Consider the following 24237-nt stretch of genomic DNA (forward strand, 5'->3'; position numbering starts at 1 on the left):
CCAGCATCCAATAAGTATAGATGGACCAGAGCTCACGAGCTACTTCGGCTCCACAGTAAGTACCCGCAAATTCCACGACGAGACGAGGCAGGCCTAAGTCCACCCTGGAGCCGTCCGACCCAACGTGTGTTGGATGGTGCTGTGCCAGTGCGTCGGGAAATTGCGAGTCATTTATAGCGCTCGGTAATTCTAAATTGCGTGTGTGTTTTGCTATCGCGAGTCGAGTCTTCTCCCCCACAAGTCGAGCGATTTATTAATCGACACGCGTGTGCGTTGCTCTTTGCTTGTTTGTTGCAGGTCGCTGTTAAACAGACACCGCCCAAGAAAACTCTCTCTCTTTATGTTTTTTTTATCCTCTTTATTTTTGTCGCTATATTGAACAATTTAAATAATTCAATAAATCAATAATTTAAATTTCATGAGAATAATTGTCAATAATTTATTTATCCCGACATCATTTCAGAGTCTACGAAAATAAAATAAGAACTTTACAATAATTAATAATGTATGTGCGTTATTAGTCGGTTAATATGGCCAGTCTGATCAATTAATTGGAACATTTAAAGTGCATTTGATCGCGTCTAATGAATATGTATGTATGCTTTTCTTAATCAGTATCATAACTTAATAAAATTTATTGGCCTTTTGGAAAAACACCTGCACAGTCGGCTAATGATATTTCAAAATCTTAACATTTAAAAAGCTCTTAGTTTTTTACTTTTGATTTAATTATCATTAGATAATGCGATAAAATACATCGATAAATGAGCTTCATGGTCAGGTTTTTATTATTTATATAAGTAGAGTAGAGTATCATAAATAGAATCATTTTTACGCCTAACAAATGCAACCTGTGCAACGCAAAGTTAAGCACTTAAAATGCTTACATGCATTATCGCGTAATTATTTTACGTTTGATCGGATATTGTGCTACGAAATGGAATTAAATGTTTCCCGAAAAATCTTCAAGTACTTTATGTACTAAGGAACCAATCGTTTGCATCATAAATGGAACTATTTGGAAACTCTAAATGTATCGTATTGATAAGTTCAAAATGTTTATATACAATAATGTACATTCAATTATGTGGATAGTAATAATGTAAAAGGCATGTATTATATGGGTGTTCGTTATTGGAAATTTTCTGCATAAGTCAACTAAGATCATCAAAATATCAACAACAACAACAAAAATATAGCTCACACCAGTAAAGAGTGGAGAGAAAAGGTTTAACTTATGAAGCTGACCCAGATCCTTACGTTCGAAATTGGAAATTCAATAAATCAGATAAAACTCGAATTAAAAAATTTTTCACTTGAACTTGATGTACTATTAGATGATTATTATTATTATAAATTAGAACTTAATTTTACAATAAAGCAGTATGTATTCAAATTTGATTACCTTTGAAAACAAATGAAATTGCGTGAATGTTTTTAAGCTGTTAAAGTAAAAAACAATAATAATGATTTTCACTTGTAAAATCGATTGTTTTTAAGAATTTACGATAACTTTCACTTTTTAATAATGTGGAAAAAACTGAATTAATGAAAGCGTATGAAAATTAGACACGTAATTAGCATTTACTATTTCCGTAAAACCGTGTTCTGTTGTAACCTTTTTAAAAGGTGCATATTATTATTTGCTCTTCCCGAGCACTGTGCATATCACCTGTACTTGATTTCGTAGGCAGACATGCTGGCTTAGTGAAAAAAGTTATGGAGGGAATTTTCGAAATTCAGACGTGCACAACTCTTCTCTCCCTACAGAAGTATTCGCAGTAATTATTTTTTGAGACCAGTTCATCGTTTATTAAATCTTACTTCTCCAGAAGCTACAAAACTCGCACAAAGGCAAAATTTAGCTTCCATTTGCGTGTTGTATACATTTATTTTCTGTGATAAACATTGCACTCAAATTATGCTGTTCAATTTCAAATTATTCTCAGTTTCGGCATATTTTAATAAATCATTCGAGATTAAAGAGCCTATTTAAAAGTAGGTTGATACACCATAAAACAAATTCTTGTGTAGTCTTGGTCCGCTTTACTACGCGCACCAAATCAAAAGGCTATCGTCTCTTAGCACGCGATGCTTTGGATCGAATAAGTATAATACGCGTGGCAATAATTAGACCACGACTATATAAGCGCTAATAAGCGTTGATATGGCTTTTTCTGTACATAATACATGTATACATAGACACGAATACGCGCTTACACATCTGCGCACCAATTACAACGCCAGTTTTTCTCCCATCTCTTTTTTACTCTCGCCGTAACGCGTGCAGTGCAGCTCATTATTATTTTCTTCTCCGAATGAAATCTGTTTGCCTGAGTATCGGATGGGTAAACAACAAGGGAATAGAAGGAGATAGCATAGTTATCGATGTTTCCAAGTGGCGCATTGTTTGAGTTGTGCTTTTTAGAAGGCAAATTTGTCCAGGGTATATCAATTTTCAGCATTTGAAACTCTCAGTTACAAGACTTTAGGCACTTGTTCGCTGTATTAAATTAAGTTTCCGTATATCATAATTGATTGAAATTATTAATATTAAAAGCAGTGTTAAGTATAATTAATTATTGAAAAGTATACGATTCATTAGGATTAAAGCGCAATCTCTGTGAATTATGGAAATGAAACTGTTGTGTGCCCACTTTTTTATCGAGAAAAAAGTCAATAAGAGAAAAAAATTATCGAAGCATTAAGTCCACGAAGTCGATGAGGTGAAAATTATTTCATTTTTTTTCTTTTTTACTCGATAACTAGTTGCAGAAAAAATTAATTACGAATCCGTACGATCGAAAAGCTTAGACTGACAGGCAAGTTAAATTTCTCTGAAGAAAAACTAAATTACCGACTCCAGAATAGGCAATTTGGCACGACGATGAACAATCATCACGAAACATTTCGTGCGTGCTCTAATCGTAGAATCAGTAGGAGCGAAAGAATTAATGTATTTACAAGCGTCTCAATTATTTGCCAAGTGAAAATGGATAATTGGTGAACATTAATGACTGTACATTGAACTTACTCGAAAATATTTAACACAAAATTAAGCGATTATTAAAATCTGGTAAATCTATCTGCTGCAAACCTTGTGAAAAGAGCAATCGCAACTAGTTTGAGCAGTCTTTAGAACTGACGAGATACACTTTTATTAATAAGGAATAACGTTTATTTCAAATACGAGACAACAACTTTTTTTAAAAATAAGTTTTGATACTTGCTATAGGAAGTTAAAACCTTTGGTAATTTGTTCATTTCGACTTTCTCATCTTATATGCAAACTCAACACAAGAAAACTTTCCATATAGTTCCTTATGTCCTCGCGCTGCGTTCCTTAAAGTTCAAACTTTTCTTTTACAAATCATATCAATTCATTTTCTTAGTAAAAGAATAGGATACGAATCGGATTTCTTAATATAAAGGAAAAACGATAAATACGGCTTCAAGCATTTCAATTTCTACGCATTTTTAATTTCTAAAATAATCATTTTGAACATTTTTATTTTTAAATCTAGGCATAGTGGTTGAATGCAATTTAAAAAATAAATTAATTTTGTGTACTACTTGTCTAGACCGAGGAAAAAGGTTCTTAATTATACATGATATAATGTGCTTTAATATTTATTATTAGGTGTCATGCATTCGGTTGCGCATTAATAATTTATAAATATAGAGAGCTTTCATTTGAGGGTTTGGACTATAATTAATGAACTTGATCATTATCCTTCAGCATCCATTTGTATCTCAAAGTATCTAATTATTATATTGTAGTACTTTCATTTTATATTGAACGAAGAACATTTCTTATAAAACACGAAATGAAATTCAAGTTTTACTTGCCGAAATTTTTGTTTCTGACGCTCTTGAACCCATAAGGCCTCACCAATGTTATGAGTCCCACTTTGAACTCCGCCCATTATTTCAATTTATATTCAATATGTTTTAGACAAATAACTGCAATAGAAAATAAAAAGTATTTTATGAAAAAATACAAAAAAGTATGAAGATCATATGATTCAGAGTTCCCCCTATTTTCATACAATTTTGGTCGAGCTCCAAAAAGTCAACGATTTTTCTTATATAGGTGCCACATCGCCCATAACAATAACTCTCACTCTTTTTGACATTTGAACGTTTTTGATATCACAATTGCACTTAATAACCTGTTAAGTCATTGCACAAAAGTCAAGGTCACCAGGAAATTTTTCACATATATATTATACATATCACGAGCGAGTCTCTACGATAGACTGTAAGACCCATCGCACGCACGCTCATGACGCCTACTTGAATTACCGTTGCAGTGCTGGAAAACAAGAGCAAGTGCGGGAGAAAATTCTGCCACCTCTACACACGATTGTATACTTTTTTTCTTTCTCTCATCCATTTCAGCAACTGGGGTATATTAATCGAGAGAAAGAGTATCTGTATTATATATAGCTGCGATAAAGGCCTTTTGAACAACGTCTTTAATAGCGGATTTCGCATTGAATATAGTTCCGGACAATATTACGTTCGGCAGCAGTTCATCTCGAGAATACATCACTGCAATTATGCACCAAGAGAATTATATTTCCGATGATTTAAAGGAAAATTTTAATTTCATGACAATTTTTTTCATGAATAGAATATTGCGATTGAATAGTTTCCTAAATGATACGAACTTGAGCAGACAAAAATTTTTTCAAATGACGAAATGTCACTAATCGAATGTTCATTTTTATATTTTTTACATAAAAAGTTGATTCGTAGTTTAGCATTGATTTTTAGAAAACCAATAACTTCGAAATTATAAAAAAAGGTTGGTTCTACTAGGTAAAATTTTCCAATTTTAAATCATCAAAGTTATAAATTACTTTTTTTTTTAATTTCTCTAGATTTTCTATTTTAAAGCAAAATTTTATAAAAATCAATGTAAGCGCCTGTAAAAAATTTCATGCAAAAATTATTGCAAAAAAAACGAGATGAAAAATGTTTACTCATAGTAAGCATTGTTCAATACAATTTTTTGATGAACGAAAAATGATTCCAAGTATTTTTTATTTCAAGAGCAGATTTTTTAATGAAATTTCGTTATCAATTTTTTTCTATTATATTAATCTGCTTTTAAAATACATACCATTACATGTCAATGTTGATATACGACTTAACAGAAGTACCGATGTATTCTTTTGTTTTTTCTTTGAGATGCTTAACACAGTAATTCTTCATATTTCAAACGCCATAAGTAAATTTCACCGGACGCTCGCGCTTGTTGACCGCGCTAATCGCAGTAGGAGCCTTTCCAATAAAGATTTCACAGCTTAGTAAAAAAGATAAAATAAGTGTGTTGATGTAATTGGCATTTTCTAAATGTGTCAATTTTAAGCTTTTTGATTTTGAAAATAATCTTTGTCTTCGAGACGTTTGATTTTGTCTAACAATTAAATAAGTGACTCGAAAATGATTATTCAAAAAATAATTGAAAAGAAATGCTAGATATGAAAAATTAATGATCATTAAACTATGATTAAAATAATATCTGAAATCATTAAATCTAATCAGTGTGAATTTTTTTAATCAACACGCACTTTCAATTTAAAAAGTTAAATTTGAACGGCTAATATAAAAATTCAGTAAATTTTGACTCATTTTAAGAATTTAAGTGTTCTTATGTAGCAATTTTGTTAAATTTATGTGAATCAAAAATTATATACCTCCTTTATTCAAAAACTTCTACACGTTCTTGACAAAAGAAAAAAATTATTTAAAACGCCAATTTTTGTCATTAATGTTTAATACGTAAAGATTGATGATGTAAATAAAATTCTAAAACGAAATTTTTGACGTTCAATTATTTCTACTGTGTTGATATGGCCAATTAACGATCGATGGAAGCAATTATCGCGTTTTTCTTTCTCCAGGATCTTTTTTTTCATCCTCTTGATCCTATGCTGATAGAGCGCGCTGAAAATCAGTCATATAGTGTTCCGACCTGCTTCTTTCCTGCACACTCTGATACGCGTTTTGCTTCTTATATTTCTGTACTAATACATGCTTATAACTATATACATAATAGAATTTACTAGAATATAACGGGGTTACGCGATAGTTTGCACGATTTTTTATTTTTATTATTATAAATATTGATTTAATTGTATTTTTTGCAATATTTCATTTAAATACTGTTGATTCTGAAAATTCAAATTTTTCGAACAATTTTTATTTTTATTATTTCAATTAAATACATGTATATAAATAAAAATACTTCGATTAAAAAAATAGTTATTTATTAAAACTATTTAAAATAAGCGTTCATTAACTTGAATTTGCATCGGGCGATCTTGACTGTCACTGAAATTTTAAGTAGGGTTGTATATTTGTACACCGAAGGTTATTGGTCAGTCTGTCACTCATATGGATTGTTAGTCTGAAAATAAAATTTAATTTTGTATTTTTAATGTGTGGGTCATATCCTTGCGGCTATGACCCTTCCCCGATAAAATCAACGTAGGAACAAACTATTCGTTTGCACAAAACATAATTGAAGGGCCGGTTACCTGACATTAAGTACGTTTTTGGGGTCATTCTGATTGCACATTGTATTTTCTAGCGTCTTGGCCATCTAGCGGAGGTCGGCTAATCTAAAGTAAAAGATTTTGGACAGATATTATTCATAATGCATTTGATTTCATACGTTGCATAACTTACATGCAATAATTATAAAAATGTTCTTAAAAATGTTTTTCCATCGACAAAATAATTGATCATGGCTGAAAATTTCAAATGAATCCTATTACGTTAGCTTATAATAAAACATTTTAGTTGATAAGTTCGTTTGTGAGAAGGTATTTTTACGCATAGTTAGGATGATGTTAACTATTACCAAAGGTTTAACAACATATACTTATTATATACACTGAAAAAAATTTGGACTGAATGATAGATCTCTACAGTGTGAACACATCTTATACTCTTCAAATGAACGAGTATTTATGACACAGTGAACACACGAAGTACATACTAATATTTTGAACGGAATCATTTCTCACTGTAACAAGGATTTGACTTTACGTGTGACGGTAAATTGCGATGTCGATAATTTCTCTATTGTTATTTTTTTACGAGGGATAACTTATAAGAAATATTTTTTTTATCTTTGCTGCTGCTTACAAATATCTATAGGGAATTAGTTATTAACATTTCAATTGTTAAAACCATAATAACTAAGAAACTATAACAGATATCAAAAAATGAGTATTTGTTACCTTTATGATAAAACGATTAGATTAATTTTTTTTTTAATAACAAAGTTTTTACAATATTATTCGAACGTGTAAAGAAAATAGGCTCGTTTATGTAAGATTTTACTGGAACATAGTCCAAGCGCCCCGACAACAAAAAGTGCTAGATAATCGCGTTCACCGTGAACCTAAATTTCTGTCCCCATCATCGTGAACTTTTTCCAAGTTAGCTGTTGATTATGAAGTAAAGACACATAAAATATTAGTAATGTACAGTATATTATCTCCTAACAAAATAAAATGTTTATTAATTTCATTAGCAAAATTAAATACTTATCATTATTCATGATAAAATTATTCTTCGTATACAGATGTTTTTTATTTTATTTTTACAGATGTCACAGTGGAATACGTTAGAGGGCTGCCGAGAATTACTATGCCACTGCCATCGAGACTGGAAAAGTGTCAGTTTACGCTACGACCAATTACACAAACAGTCAGTGATTTTCTCAATATGATTCAACAAGAGGATCCTGCTGTAATGCAAATCAGTGTAACGAGCCTTGGTACGCATCATTTTTCTTATTAAGTCTGATCATGTTGTTAATTAATGAACCGCATATTGAATTGCTTTAACAATCATGCGAAATTTAAAATTTGAATATAAAATTATTTGTAATGTAATTAGAGTAAATAATTTTATAATTGCAACGAAACAGCTTATTTTCGATTTGATTTTCTATAGACGGAGTAAGATTAAGTGGTACTAACAGAATAGAGACGCTTCTATTGGACGATTTTAATCTATTGATAAATGATAAACTGTACCTAGTATCGCCTCCCCCGCATGTAGAAGCACCTAAGGTAAATAATCAACTGCACACATTTGACTTTTCGTTTTGATTTCCTCTAGAATATTTTTTTTAAATATTTCTATTATTTCAGGAGAATTTACGTCAAATGCAAGATTTGCGAGCAATGGTTTGTCAACTTTATGAAGCTTTCAATGCTCGAGAACATCAAGCTGAAATGGAACGCGATGTCATGCTACAACTAGAAGAAGTAAAAGCCGAGCTTGAACCACTAGAGCAGGTATGAACATTTTTAGAAGAACCATGTAAAAGAATAAATAAATTTCATTCTACTTTGATTTTGTATGACATTTTAGTTACGTCTTGATTTGGAAGTATCTGCTGCTCGAAGATCTCAGTGGGCCTCATGGGGTTGCCTGGTACTTATGTCAATACAATTTGGTGCTCTAGCTCGGCTTACTTGGTGGGAATACTCATGGGATATTATGGAACCAGTCACGTACTTTGTTACCTACGCAACAGCCATGGGCTGTTATATTTATTTTCTATTAACGAGACAGGTATGAGCTTGAATTTAAAAAAAAACATTAAAATAAAAATTGGAAAAAAAAATCATCATTGAAATACATATAAACTATTTTTTTACAAATTATATTAAACTTGGACCATTTATCGAAATTTACCATTCATATTGTTGGGAAATAAAAATTATTTAAGAAGGTGCGGGTGTTCTATAGAATATAGTAGTAATGCACATACTAGCTAGTTCATCTATTATTGTAATAAGGATTGAATTTCAACCATAAAAAAATAATTCTTTTGGTTTTTATTACGCGGCAATGAAAAAATTTATTATTAAAGGAACAGGTAAGAAATGAACATTCAAGCAACTTGCTTTTCATGAGTCTTTTGTGACAATGCAGTCTCTGCATTCAACGTAATATTCATATAATCGTCAAATAAAAATCTAACAAAAGCATTAGCATTTTATTTTTTAGTAGCTTTATAATTTTATTTAATTAATGATTAAATTTATTTCAATAATGAAAATATTTAGCTTAAAGTGTGAATTGTGAGTAGATTAGTTATTTTTCATTTATTTGAATGTGTTGCATCTTTAGATTTATAAAAAAAATTGTTTGAAACTCAACGATTCCTATTTTAATTCAGATATATAATATTTGTGAAACAAATACACTCGCACCTGCCTTATGTGGACAAGCATATTAACACCTTTAAACAATATTTATTACTGTTGTTTAACTTTTTTCTAATAATTCGGCTTTTCTTTAATATAAAAATTCATTAAAAGATTGTGAGTCCTTGTTCGAAGATCCTCGACATTTTACAATTTTTCGATATATTTACATCTTGTACAATTTATATAAGTAAGGACGAAATTATAAACTAATTAATTTTTCGCGATGTAATATAACACCTTTTTTACACTCAAGTCTTCAGCGTATGATAAAAACTCACGCACAAAAGTACACCACTATAATTTAGCATCAAATATAGTACAACAAAGTACTTATATTTTTTATCTTCCTTACGAAAACTAATTTTTTAACTTGTAATAAAAATTTTTTTCAAACCTTTAGGAATATTTCCTGCCGGAAGTGTTTCGACGGGAGCACCTGATTGGATTTCACAAAAAAGCAAAGAAACTGGGCTTCGATCTCGAACACTACAACAGGCTCAAAGATGAAGCTTACGAGCTCGAAACAATGTTAAAAATTATTCGTGGCCCACTACATATTCATCAATGTCTTGTCGAACAAAAACGTCGTGAACGGCTCGAGCAATGTCGTTCAAGCAGTAGCAGCAGTAGTAGCAGTTCCTCGTCGTCACGTTCTAAGAGCACAAGTCCTTCACCCGAGCGAGTATCGCAAAAAGATAAAGTCGATAGTAATAGTAAAAAACCACCTTCGGCTGTGATTAATTAAAAATATTTTGACGTTGAAATTTAACTTATTATTATTATCATTTTTATTAAAATTATTATTCGTAGTATTAAATGTTTGAAAATTAGTATTCTGTTTTATTGATGAATATTCAATTGGGCTTAACTGTATCATATGTATAATTTTCTGTATTAGACGATTTTTCTTGATTCATTCATGTAACTGTGACAATATGTATTGAAATGTTCAATTTGTTAGTAATATTTGGTAAAGTAAGACGTTTTTATAAATCTTCTAAGCTCAGTTGTTAAAACAGATTTGATGAAAAAGTACAACATTTTACTATTGAAATTGAAATTACCGAGCAAGTACAGTGTACTTAAAGATGTGCTATAGAAAGATTAGCAAGGAAAATATATAATTATATATATAAAATACAAGGACAGTTCCTCAACTGAAATTTTAATACTGCAGTTTATACCTAAACTGATTAGTTGTTATACTGGTTAGTTGTTGATTTGCTAATAATTTATGTTGAAGTTGGAAAATATTAAATCACTACTTAATTAGGTAGCATTGAATCCTTGAATACTGTATGTGTCTGAATGTATAATCTCACTAATTTTAATTTTATAAAAAATTAATCTATACAATACTTGTAGCAAAGATATTAATTATTTGAACCAAAATATTGTATAATGTTGTCTCATTGCAAGATTGGGGAGAGAATGTATACAATATCTATTAATTAGACATAGATTTATAAATAACATCTCTATTTATTTGTCATTGCTACATTAAAATACTCTTGTAAAATGTTGTGTATAATGAATATTGATATTTCATTTAAAGTTGAAAAAATTGAGTTAATAATTTGAAACCAGCAATCTAATAATTTTGTATAATACAGTAAATATGATTAATTATAATATCGTTTTCGTCAACTATGTATCTTGACATTTTTTTGTGTGCTATATTAACTTTATTACTAATTAAATATAAGTTTGAAACTAATTAGTGCATTACATTAATTATAAAAAATCTTTAATGCAAGAAAATACTAAAGCGGCATAGAAAATAATTGCAAAGAAACCCGAATTAAGTTTAAAAGCAAGTTTTTATTATTAATTTAGTTTTTCTAACATAAGTAAAATAGTTATAAGTGTGTCTTTTTGTATCTCAATGACAGCTGCACTTACATACTGTTTGAGCAAAGTAATAAAATATATTTATCTAATAATCAGTTTCAACCATTTAAGTTCAGTGCAGCATTTCAGTGAGATGAAATTTTGTATGTACATGGAATGTATGTACATGAAAAATATTAGAGTCTTTGAAGCTTATATTCAATGATAATGGTGCTTATAAAATTAAATACAATTTTTCTTGTCATAAACTGAACCTGTCTTCTATGAAAATAATGAATATCTAAGACATAAAGTCGTGAAGTGGATAATTCAAATAATAGAAAAATGTGCATGTATATGAACTTATCAAAATATTATATATCATAAGATATTTGACATTTTCATCAGTTTCTACTTTTTAATCAATTTACAAAAAGTATGTTTAATTGTTTCTGACCATTTCTCTCTTGAACTGAATCGATATATTAAATAATTACAGCAGATCATAAAAAGAATTACTTATTAATTCAAATGCGACCTTCTGGCCTAATTAATGGTGAAAAAATTGTCTGAATCACGAATTTTCTCAATATATTTAAAACAACTTCTTCTGATAATACAGGAAAAACCATATTGTACAATTTTTCAGCAACGTGATAAAATTTAATTTACTAGAGAAAAAAAAATTTATTGGAATTTAAATTTTACAGAAAAATTTCATCAGAATCTCTACTTTCTCTCTATTGTTAAGAATTATTAAAGATTTAAATTTAATAATTTAATTTAATTTAATTATTATTGAAAAATGATTGATAAAGTGAAAGTTGATTCCATTTTACATATTTCAGTTCAGTCTCAAAGACAATTTTTTTTGTGTTATTACCCTAATTTTAAGATTTAAACAATAATCTCAATTTTTGATTTTAAGGTGCATAAAATCTATAAAAAATAGCACAATTTGTCTACCTAAGATTAGTAAATATAATGAATAATTTATTCTTACAAATTGTAATCTAATGTCATGAGCTTAAACAAACACTAAAAGCTCATATGTATTACTGCTTCCAAAATATAAAACATTTTTTAATGAAAATTATCTTGTTACAGTTGAAAATACTAAACATTTGAAGTATGCAAAGAGGCTTCCTTAGATAATTTACTGAAAGTACAATTTTTGAATTAGTATGCTGCAATTTAAAATTGTAGCTTTCTTAGATCTAGTTTACAATAAGTAATTTTACAACGCTTTTGCACGCATTAGATAAAAAACTTTTCCTAGAATTTTTTAATTCTTTGAAAACAATCAATAATAACTTTATTAAATAATATGATAAGTAATCACAAAGCCTAAAAACCAACTATAAAAGCCTTAGAAAATGTTTAGTAAACTATAAAAGCTTGTACAAATTATAAAACCTTTTTAAATTAATTTTCAATTTTTTCCTCATTACATAGGTTAAATTAGAAATTCACTGAAGCTTCATCCGTCCACTGAGTGGGTTATTAAATTGTTCATAGTAAAAAAAAAAATATTCAAACATAAACCTTAGATAATTTAAATTATTAGAATTAATAATTCTTTTAACTTAAAAAGTGTTAACAATTAAAGTACAATTTCTGCACTGTCAATATTAAAAATAATGATTAATTTCACTAAAACTTCTAGTTATATAAAACTAAAAAATCTCACTATTTAATATAAGGTAAAAAATTTTACTAATTTTAAACTATATTCATTCGACTTTACTGCTAAAATTATATGAACTACTAAACCCTTCAATTTAGACTACTCAATATACTTAATTACAAATTGAATAATTGATTTGTTAAGTAATAAATTTTATAAAGAAATTCTCAACAATCAAACTTATAAATCAAGTGCCAATCTTGAATTTAGGAAATTTTTCTTTCACAATTATAACTAACTTTGCTTCACATAACCATTCTCAATTGTCTATTTTATCATATTTTTAAATTAAAATTTTTTATTCTACCTCAAATTTCCTTCATAAAGGATATGCTCTGCTCTTAAGCTCTTAATTCTTTTTAAAAATTGTATAAGTTTTTTCATTTACTTTGCTGAAAGTAAAAAAAATTTAATTTTAATTAAAAATTAGTTCGGTATTGTACTATGTATTTTATGCATTTTACAAATACAATTACTGATTTTTTAGCAACTGATTGCTTTAGGTGAACCAAGAAATGACCATGAATTTTACTTAAGTGTGAAATGCTTAAAGTAATAATTGAACCTTTATAATAATCACAGAAATTCAAAATACGTAAATCAATGGTACTTTTGTATGATGTAAAGTTTAAACAAAAAACTTTGTATTGAGAGAATTTCAGCTTATTAAATTTAAATTTTTTTCGTCGATTTGAATTTACAATTGTACTTTTAAATTAATTTGGTACAACAATGATGTTCGAAATGTTATTATAAATGTAATGCATGTAAATAATTTTAAATAAATGCAGTATTTATTCAAAACTAATTTTTATTTTCGCCAACTTCTGAGAATAATTTGAAAACGCGGATCAAGGAATCCGATTTTCCAAGTTTCTCAGTTTACTCTACGTTACATACCTATGGCAGTATGCCTCAGTTCTCGCGTCCCGATTCTATTTCTACCTATTACTTATATCAGTTGTGAATTTTTCTTATTGTCACTGGATTCTGGAATCCTCGAACCTCGTCTTCTGCAAATAAATTGCATGTGCGCATTGCGCAATCTCGCCATTTCTATCTTCATGATTGATCGATTTTCATTTTTCCATGTGACCTTATTTAATGAGGTTATAAACATTCTTGAAAGTGAAAATACTGTGTTAATTTTTTTAAATATTTCAAAAGTAACTTAAAACTGAAACAATTAACAGCTTTTTATTGATTTAATACTAAGATACTGTCAGTTCAAAAACCTGGAATAATTATGGCACTTGCTCTACAAAGATTGAAAAAGAGATATCCATCAGTGGAAATGGAGGAATTAAAACCACCAAGAAAAAATGGAAGATTTGATGGCTTGACTGAAGAAGAAGTGGCCAAAAATACACTCAAAGATATTCTGAAGCCCAATTTGGATTTGGTTTTTGTTGGTATCAATCCTAGTCTGATGGCAGCCCACACTGGCAGGTATTACGCTGGACCTGGAAACCATTTTTATAAACTATTATATGCTTCTGAATTGATTCCGCAACCCATAACTCATGAAAATGATGATATGCTTTTGCAATATAATATTGGTTTGACAAATATAGTTGCTAGAGCAACTAGATCATCAGCTGATTTAAGTAAAGCTGAAATTAGAAAAGGTGCTTTGATCGTTCAAAGTAAACTTAGACAATATGAACCAAAGATTGCTATATTTAACGGTAAATGTATTTACGAAGAATTTGCTGAAAAATATGATAAGTCTTCTTTTCGCTTTGGTTTACAACCATCCAAAGTTGGTAAAACTGCACTTTGGGTTGTTCCCTCTAGCAGTGCTAGATGCGCTAATTTTCCAAGAATGCAAGATAAGCTACATTTTTATACAGCTTTGAAAAAATATCTTGCATACTTAAAAGGTGAAATTGAAAATGTTAATCTTGAAGAATTTTCATTTGAAGGTAGATGTAAGCAAGCGATTCCTAGTACATCTAAAATGTGGAGACGTAAGGGTATTTCTGTTTTTACCAATGGAGGTAAAATAGTCAATAAAGAAACAATTTGCATGGATACTTCAGATGAAAATATCTTAGCAATGGCTGTTCCAAGAAGTACAGAATTCATTGTAAAAAATGTCAAAGAAAGCGATTCAGAGAAAGATTCCAATGCAACATTTTCTCAAAGTGATAATTTAATGTCACAAATCTCTGACATAGATAGCAACAAGAATATTTCTTCCCAAGAGTTAAAGTTATCCCCCAAAAGAAAATACAGAATCCAAAAAGGGAAAGAAAAAAAAATATCAGAGAAACCAACTATTGAGCCTAAAAGTCGTAAAGAAACTATTGATTTTATGAGTCTTATAAAACAAAAATTAAGTAACAAAGAAGATGAATTAAGTAAAGATCAAAATATCAAAGAAAGTACTTCTAAAAAAGTAAAATTGTCATCTAGATCCAAAGTAACATCAGGACTAAAATTTGCAAACTTGCAGTCTAATAAAACAATCAAATCTTTCAAAGTCAAAACATTAGATGATGGAGAGGAAAATGAACATTAACTAACATAATTTGTATAAAGTATTTGATTTTAAAATGAAAACAGTAAATTCATTCAAAGTTTATAACTTTAATGATAAAATAGAACTTTTTACATAAAAAAATATCAAATTATAGTTTTTATCAGTATTCATTAAAAAATTAAGCTTTTGAGAATTAAGTATTATTATGAAGGTTATTTTTATTATTATAAATCTTGTAAATTATTTATTTTTAATACCATATAGCATGAATAAAAGTTTGTATTTCGTTTGGTAAAAGGTTTCAATTTATGATTTTTGAGTTCCCAAAAAAAGTGAAAAAATATGACTCAGCCATATTTAAAAAAAAATTTCTCAATAGTTGCTCTTAATTTTTTTTTTTTTTTAATAATCGCAAATGGTTAATGTACTCCATGTATTACACAAACGTCTATTTTAGAGACATATTTAATGCTAGCTATGTATGACAAGGCAAAATTTTCGTTAAACCATATTAATGGCGATAATGCATGACGAGCACAAAACTCGATAATTTTAATGATAAAAATATTCTAGTTATAAAAATGCTCATCTTGTAAAAATTTTGAATTCAAATATTCAATATAGATGCTCCATCTTCATGTGCGTCTATATTGATAAGAGAAATGTAATTACATTTATTATTACATTACATAGTCTACATTAATGTAGATGGAAAAATGGCGGGTAATTATTTGAATCGACAAATAGAAACAATTTAGCCAATAAGACTACAAAAGGTTTGGAATTATTTAGTTGTGTAGAGAAAATTTGGGCTAGTTAAAGTGAAGAAGTTTCTTGGTAATTTTCCCTAAAATGTATATTCATTAACTTATTAGCGATTGAAAATGAAAAAAATGCGATTTTTATCATTTTTAATCCTGTATAGAAACATGAAAAAAAATATTTTCAATGTTCCAAGCATATTTTATTTATCTTGAAATATTCCTCTATCAAGTACTGTTATTTTTTCGAAGGTTTCTAATAGTTAGCTAATGTCATCATTAAAATATAGTTTTCGCGTTGTTGTATAAGATTAAAAATAGAAAATGTGCGTTACTTCATTGAAAATCCTTTACAACTAAATAAATATGAATTGTATAGAAAATTACGAAATAACATTTTCTCTTTAAAATAGCCCAAATTATCTAGTACATTGATTTAAAATAATTATCGACCATCTTCCCCTGGCAAACTACAGTTCCTTTGGTACTATTTGAAGAGAATTTTGGAAAAAAATCCGGTCCTCATTTTTTTCGTACATGAGCGAAGATTTTGCCTTGACTATTATCTCTATAAATACACTGGTATTTGGTCCAAGATGTAAGATTCGTAAGCAATAATCAGCGTGAGTGCGTGTGTCGTGTTACAGTATATTTATGTATATATATATTCACATGAGTGGTCAAGATATATGTGAAGTAGACGAGCTGAGGTGATTGCCGCATTTGCTGTATATAACGCTGCGGAATGGTAGAGAGTGAGTACATTAAGTTCAGTCTTGACGCGACCGTTGCCCGCGACACTACGTCGATCTGTCCGCTAATATATAGTGAATTAACTGGTGTTTGTTTTACTTTGTTTTTCGAGATTTATTTTCTATCGTTGACAAGTGAGTTGATTCACGCTAACAAGTTATCTTGTGTTTTGAAGATTTAATAATAGCAATTTTTATCGCACCGTTCTTACCGTTTTTACTTTGTTTTTTTTTATCAAATATTGCTGTGATTTTCAGTGAATAATGTTTTAACCGTGGCCTTAGCTTTCATCAAGCAAAATGGTTATTGCGTATTATTTAAATCAATTATTTAATAATCATTGTCGCAAATTCAATGAAATTGATCAATTTTGAGTTTTGCGCGATGCATATTGTGGTACAAAAAAGGTCCACATTTTTTCTGTTACATAATTTAGTTTTGATTAAGGAAAAAAACATGATTGTACTTTCATTGATATCGTATCATTCGTTTGTGTCACGATCGGAGAGCGAGTTTGAAAATACTAATCAAAATTTTAAGGTTGAATAACAGTGTCATTTATGTCATCGATTAAGACAACCTAAGTCACTGTGCGATGTTTTTTCCTTCTAGAAATCCGGTTTTATCTATGGATAATTTCGAGAAATTTCGAGAGATTAATAAAATTATTGATTGAAATTAATGGGCTTCATAAAAAATCACAGTTTAAATTTATTTTGCTTATGATTTATTGTACGAGACATTTTTAATCGTGCTAATGAAAAATTTCCATAAATTTCAAATGATATAATGCTCTATTTTGAGTCTGAACGTATATAAATCGAACTTTAAGTTTGCAATGGCACGATCAAGTATTTTCAATTAGTCATCGCATATGTTTTGAATTGGCTTCCTTTTTTATATATAAATATAAATGGCATGATCAATTGTTTACTGATTTTAATGCTTTTCGTAACGGTCTTTTGTATGCTTTTTAAAGTTATCGAGTGCAACCACAACACAATGTCACATGATTTCAAGTGTTATCAATCAAAAATGATCATAGATCTCAAAACTCAGACGCACAATGTTATATCTGCTAAAAAATCATCGTTTATCGACTGTTTTAAAATAACTGCTACTCACGATGACACGTTTTGTTTTAGTTTCTTTCGGTTTATTTATATAATATACTATAACGGTCACACTTGTGTCTTTCTTCTTCTTATCAAATTAGATATACAATATTTTTGGCAATGTTGTCAGGGTGGCAAAGTATTCATTAGCTATTTATTAGATCCTGCCAGTAACCTTGGCCATTTTGTTGAATAAATATAAATCGTATGAACATTAATCTTCAAAAAAATTATTTCGTATATTTCGAAAGTACACTGCTTATGTTGAGTCTATTGATTGTCACTCGTAGACTAAATTATAAGTATAAAATCCATTAGCATCGTGGTTTTAAACGATGACGATGTGTTTTATGTTTAAAGATCACAATAATTATCGTAGAATGACTCATGTAAATAATTTATGTCACAATATGCCAATTAGCTCCGAAAAAATGTAATGACGCGCTGCATGATTGGTGTACACATGTGACTTTGTCAATACGGTTCTACTCGTACAATACAACTTTCCTTACAACGTATTAGTAAATATATAATAATCCACCGTGTTTCTGTAAAATTAGAGTCTATAAAGTGAATAAGTTTTATTGCAGTTGCTAAATAATTAAACTTATAGCATCTTCCCGGGTTTTTGTATTTAGTTAGCTAAGCGTAAAACTTTATTGCCTCTCGGGGAAAACAGTTTAAGAAAAAAAAGTAGTCTGTATACACGTGCGAAAGTGGTCACTAAGAAAGACCTCTCACTTTCACCTTACGTTACAAGAATACAAATAGTTAACACTACGATCCGTGGATTATCACTTTACGGTGAGTGAATGCATGCGTGAGTTTTGCTTGCAAAACTACGGACATTCGCAAGAGAAAGTCCAACTGCAGATATCCTCATTTTTAACCGAAATTTGAACATTAACCCATTAACGCGCAAAAGTGCAATTTTGTGCATGAATTTTGCATTGCAAAAAGATTATAAAGTTAAAATATTTTCTTGAAAATCCATACCCAGGGGTTTTTGGGTATGCTCTTTCGGAATCCGGTGTTATTTTTACGATAAATAAACATTATTATCGTTAATTTTGCAATTAAAAAAAAAAACGTGATTTTTTTACTCAACATTTTTTTTCAAAGTCGATTTTCTACCTTGCCCTGCCTTCGGAGGATTCCCATAACACCAGCAATCGTGCACTTTTTCTCAAAACCTTCAAAAAATGCGCTACCGCGATTTCTATCTAGCCCCTATATTTCTGAAAATGCGAATTTATACCGAGCAGCGATATAAAAATTCCCTCATTTTTTACTCGGAATTTATTGACTTTATAAAAAAAAAAATCATACAATAAAAAGTGTTCAAATTTGTTCAAAGAATAGGAGTTTATTTGCTCATAATTTTTTTGGAACATTTTGGATTTTTTCAGCAGGCCGGGAAATGGTCGGATTTTGCAAAATTTAATGTAGAAAATCGACTTTGAAAAAAAATTTTAAGTAAAAAAATCACGTTTTTTTTTAATTGCAAAATAAACAATGATAATATTTATTTATCGCAAAAGTAACACTGGATTCTGAAAGAGCATACCCGAAAACCTCTGGATATAGATTTTCAAAAAAAATATTTTTACTTTATCTATAATTTTTTTACAATGGAAAATTCATGCACAAAATTGCACTTTTGCGCGTTAATGGTTTAAAACGAGCACCGATTGCGTTGGCAATTTTAAATGTAGATTACAGGGTACATCGTAGCTTGGTCGGGCCATTCGGTTATAATTAGAACATACATATTTTTATGATGATATAATTTCTTACGTATCGATAATAATTGGCAGCCAAGATAATGTTTGTGCATCAGTAATGTACTACGAGTAATTTCAAACTTTCCATTTTATCATCATTCATTAATCATACTAAATTATCATTTACATATACAGAGTATATTTAAGCAGTGCTAATAAACTTTTTTACATTAAAATTTATAAAAAATTAACTATAAAACTTTGCGAATTTTTAAATATCTGAGGAGTTACAAAAAAAAATTATGAGCATAATTTATAACTGCACTTTTTCAATGCAATTTATATAAATATTACATAATTTATCTTAATCAATTGTGAGTAATTACTATGATAATTGTATTAATTCAAATACAATATCTTTTAAAACTTTTACATTATCGTGAGATTTAAAAAAATGTGAATAATAACTTTATTACGTTTATATTCTAACGTCACTTCTTATTGTTTAATATTATGCAAACATATGCTTCGTCAAACAAACAATAGGGTCATTGTCATGCACAGATTCATTATAATTTATCCAAGCTTAAAAGGATAAGTAAAACAATAGATAAAACACGTTCATTTTAAGCGAAAAATCGAAGCAATAAGAAAAGCTGTACTTAAGAGCCATAATCGTATGAATCTGTGTTAATTCATGTTGTCAGTGTATTAAAATGCGCTCGTCTTTATGTTGTAAAAAGGGACACCGACACTGCTCACTTGTGAAGCGATCGATCTGAGAACGAGGTTACATGCCTTATTCTAATGTAGATTCAACAAACTTATATATACCAATTACTTCATTAAATTGATCTCCAACTACAGCTGTGGTTTATTCACCGCATAACATAGAATATATTATGTAAAATATAGAGAGAATATTTTCAAAATCAGAGAAATCATGCGATCAAACATTTTTATAATGAAGATGATGCGATGCAAGCGGATGTGATGCTCGCTCGCATATAATGATTGATGCAATATAATATTTGATTTACAGTAGTTTTGTATGTCGAACGATAAATATGTTTCACAATTCTTCCTCAAAGACAAACTACTCTTTGTGCGCGAATAAATTATTACTACTTGAGCTCATTGTTAACTTTGTATAAAGAAGCTTTGTATAAGTTTGAGCCCAGGAATCATTATTAGTGAAATTTTTGGAAACTTTTATGCTATGCAATACTTCTATTGAAACTCCGAAAACGCAAGCACAGAATGTCATTAAATTTAATCAAACGAGTGCCGATTGCAGAAACAACTATACTTTTCATAGTTGCATAATTTTTTTTCTGTCATTTGTACCAACTAATCACATTTTTTGCCTTTTACAGCATGATAGGCATATCCTGCAGCAGCATAGGTGTCGCCCTGTTTCTGCTCTCGGTGGTAATCTGCACAATCAGTGAAGCCGCCCGGTATCATGCCAAACACACGATATTCGTCTTATCGAGCGCGATATGGGCCACATGTCCGATTCCGCTGATGTTTTTCAGAATGCGCGATTGGAGAAACGCACTGTAAGTATCAAAACCAATCCTTCTTTTTTATTCTCACTGCTCGCGTGCACTTTTTATATTATATACTTGCCTCGTTATCATCTGTTTTTCGCGTTGCAGAATACCAGCCTGGGGTGCGCGTCAAACTGGAAAATTAATCGGAATTAACTACAAAATTCGGGGCAAAGAGAACATCGTCAAAGACTCTGGTGCAGTCGTACTCATTAATCATCAGAGCAATCTCGATCTTTGTGGTAAGTGTATGCTCTTAAATCATATTGTTTTTGTCAACTCAAGATAAGCACTGTGAATCGATGATTCATTAAGGTTGCGTGCTATTTTTACGAAATTTACAAAAATGACTATTTGATTTTTTAGTGCTTGCGGAACTATGGCCCGTAATGGAAAGATGCACAGTTATATCGAAGAAAGAAGTCATGTACTTTGGCACATTTGGACTGGCGAGTTGGCTTTGGGGCACGATTTTCATTGACCGTAACAATAAGAAAGAGGCTCAATCAACAGTTAATTCAACAGCCGAGATCATTAAAAAACGAAAGGTAACAGAATAAATTAAAAATTCTATTTTATTGTTTAATTTTATAATTATTACATTTTTATGCACTTTTATGTTTAGGCAAGAGTACTCATTTATCCAGAAGGGAAAAGATATGGTGGACCAGAACTATTGCCATTTAAAAAAGGTGGATTCCACGTAGCCATCGATTCTCAAATGCCTATCCAACCAGTAGTTGTGTCAAGATACTACTTTATAAATTCAAAATTGAAAAAATTCGATTCTGGTAAGCTCTATTTTCCATGGATTATTTAGTCAAACTTCTATCCAGCATCGAAGCTTAATATATAAAAAATTGAACAAACTCATTTCTTAAACGAGTAATTTAAAGTTTTCAAATCATCTGTTCACGTAAAGAATTGTGTCTTTGCACCTGTTAGGCGCAAGTGACATAAATTTTTAACGAGCCTATAGACGTACCAGTTATATCTTAAGTGGCAATTGTACGAATACGGAATTTTGATTGATTTGTCAAGCTTGATATTAATAGTAATTTGAACTCTTACACGATCGAACAATTTTCATTTCTTTTCAAATATGTAGACTTGTCCTATAAGTTTTTTTATTACCTTCGATGATTCACTAAAACGATGAATTTTTTATAGGTACGAGTTACATCACAATTTTACCCCCAATACCGACGGAAGGTTTGACGAAAGAAGATATACCTAAGTTGATAGATGAAGCTTATGAGAAAATGAACAAAGTTTATCAAGAATCAACACAGGAGGCTTTATCCGTTCACATGGAGGCTTTAAAGATTCAGTAATCTTATACGAAGAATAAGATTTTCTGTGGTACTCTTGGTCGTGTACATGATTCATAAATGCAGTGCGCGTTCATGTGTAAAATTTAAATAGTTTTTCATGTAATTTTATAGATTTGTAGACTAAGATTTTAAGATAATATCATGTAGTTCTAACTCAGTGCTTGTTCAGGATTAGATACTGATTTAACTTTAACATTTTTTCTCATCGTTGTGGCTTTTAAAATAGCTGTTATACTTCGACTATTTGATGTTTCTTGAATTTGACGAAATTAATTTAACGTGCCATTTACGGAAAATTTTTTTTATGACTTTCATCGCATTTTTTAAATAGTATTACATAAAAATGCTTACTATTTCCATGTTCGTGAAATTTGGGATACTGTAAGATAAAGAACTGTCATTAAATTTATAGAAAGTACAAGCACTATTAAGGTAGAGTATATAATGTACCTTTTTAATGTGATATTAGGGTCAGGTATTAATAATCCGCACATTTTTTATAAGTATCAAGGAATATCACAAAGTAAAAACTCACGATCTTATAAAAATAACGAATAGAAAAACTATTAATTATTAAGAGACTGCGTTTTATCATATGTTTTACAGATAATTTAGGGTTTAAAACGTTACAGATATAATTTTTTTAAGCAGTATAAAGTAGAATTTTATAAACTTGTTATATAATATGTAAGTATGCACTTATTGCTCTTTTCATTCCGACAACGTGATTGTTTGATTATTGAAGCCTATAAATACCAAAAAGTGCCATTCCATGCTAAGCAAATAAATTTCATTTTTGCTCAGATGTACTAATGTAAAAATAAAACGATACGTTTTATCATGTTTAAATATTGCTATAATCGATAAACTTGTTTTCATCAAAAAATTTCATTAACGAACAGATAAATGAAAACCTGTGATAATAGATACAGGACTCTGTATCGAATTTTTTGTATTTATCATTTACATATACTTTCAAACGATTTTAATTGTCGAATAAAAAAAGATTGAAAATATTTTCATTTTTCAGCTGAGCCATCAACGTATTTTTCTCTCTTACTTTTTTTATTATCGTTACAATCGAAAACATTAGCGCACAAATGAGATATTTTTCAATCAGAGGGTCAATGTTTAAATTCTGAATTTTAATACTTTTTTTTCCATCTCTGAAAAATTCCTGATAAAGATGATTTTTCGCTATTTTCATATGACAGCGCTTCTGAAGATTTTGTTGACATCTTTGCAGCATGGGGTTTTTTAACCATAGGATAACTTTTTTTGTTACTGTCGGACTCTTCATCGATATACTCGTGCGGGTAACTTTTAGCAGTTGCAGTTAAATATTTTTGTTCAAGTCTTTTTACTGTTGATTGCATATCATCGTCGCTTATTAATTTATAATCAAACGATGAATTTTCATTATCGTTTGACGATTTGGCTTTTGTTGTATTAGAAGAATCCGTTATTAATCTTGTATGTTTTTGTTTCTTTATGTTTTTGTTAAGAGATGACTTTTTGAAATCTTTCTTTGTAGACGTATTCTCGGTATCCAAATTACTAAATTTTTTCGAGATAATAGTTTTACTCATTTTAGGAAATTTATTTTCTATCGGGGCTAAATTATTATTTGCACACATACAATTATTAGAACAACCGCCTTTTTGCCTTTCAAAAATTGACGTGGATTTTTTCTTTTTTTGTTTATTTTTGTAATTCTCTTCTAAATATTGACAATCTCTTTCACATCCAT

General features: G+C 29.5%; 2 protein-coding genes across 7 annotated transcripts in view; both read left to right on the forward strand.

The window, feature by feature from the left end:
* LOC106649453 (calcium uniporter protein, mitochondrial) overlaps positions 1 to 13554 on the forward strand; it is a 45037-nt gene extending 31483 nt beyond the window's left edge. For 2 of the 3 annotated variants that reach the window (XM_014366903.2, XM_014366888.2), the window contains 6 exons: positions 7628 to 7798; positions 7978 to 8096; positions 8178 to 8324; positions 8401 to 8604; positions 8906 to 8911; positions 9646 to 13554. In XM_014366903.2, the coding sequence (XP_014222389.1) occupies positions 7628 to 7798; positions 7978 to 8096; positions 8178 to 8324; positions 8401 to 8604; positions 8906 to 8911; positions 9646 to 9990 (992 nt within the window). In that variant the 3' untranslated portion in view covers positions 9991 to 13554. The remainder of the gene's footprint in view (positions 1 to 7627; positions 7799 to 7977; positions 8097 to 8177; positions 8325 to 8400; positions 8605 to 8905; positions 8912 to 9645) is intronic. The other variant, XM_014366896.2, reaches the window with a different exon arrangement.
* A 116-nt stretch (positions 13555 to 13670) lies between these two features.
* LOC106648270 (1-acyl-sn-glycerol-3-phosphate acyltransferase beta) lies at positions 13671 to 23621 on the forward strand. 4 transcript variants are annotated; one of them, XM_023458775.1, is made up of 6 exons: positions 13671 to 14211; positions 20977 to 21162; positions 21262 to 21395; positions 21520 to 21701; positions 21779 to 21944; positions 22324 to 23621. In XM_023458775.1, the coding sequence occupies exons 1-6, from the start codon at positions 14009 to 14011 to the stop codon at positions 22485 to 22487; spliced, it is 1035 nt and encodes a 344-aa protein (XP_023314543.1). In that variant the 5' UTR covers positions 13671 to 14008; the 3' UTR covers positions 22488 to 23621. The 4 variants fall into 4 exon arrangements, with proteins under 4 accessions (XP_023314543.1, XP_023314547.1, XP_023314559.1 ...); XM_023458779.1 differs by lacking the exon at positions 13671 to 14211 and adding an exon at positions 16768 to 16895; XM_023458791.1 differs by lacking the exon at positions 13671 to 14211 and adding an exon at positions 16920 to 17063.
* The last annotated feature ends 616 nt before the right edge of the window (positions 23622 to 24237 follow it).

The sequence above is a fragment of the Trichogramma pretiosum genome, unplaced genomic scaffold, assembly GCF_000599845.2.
Source record: "Trichogramma pretiosum strain Unisexual culture from Peru unplaced genomic scaffold, Tpre_2.0 scaffold100, whole genome shotgun sequence".
NCBI lineage: Eukaryota > Metazoa > Arthropoda > Insecta > Hymenoptera > Trichogrammatidae > Trichogramma > Trichogramma pretiosum.

Coding starts and splice junctions, on each gene's coding strand:
- LOC106648270 (XM_023458775.1), top strand. CDS start 14,009: ATGGCACTTGCTCTACAAAGATTGAAAAAGAGATATCCATCAGTGGAA. Junction 14,212..20,976: donor ATGGCAGCCCACACTGGCAG/GTATTACGCTGG, acceptor TGCCTTTTACAG/CATGATAGGCATATCCTGCA. Junction 21,396..21,519: donor GAGCAATCTCGATCTTTGTG/GTAAGTGTATGC, acceptor TTGATTTTTTAG/TGCTTGCGGAACTATGGCCC.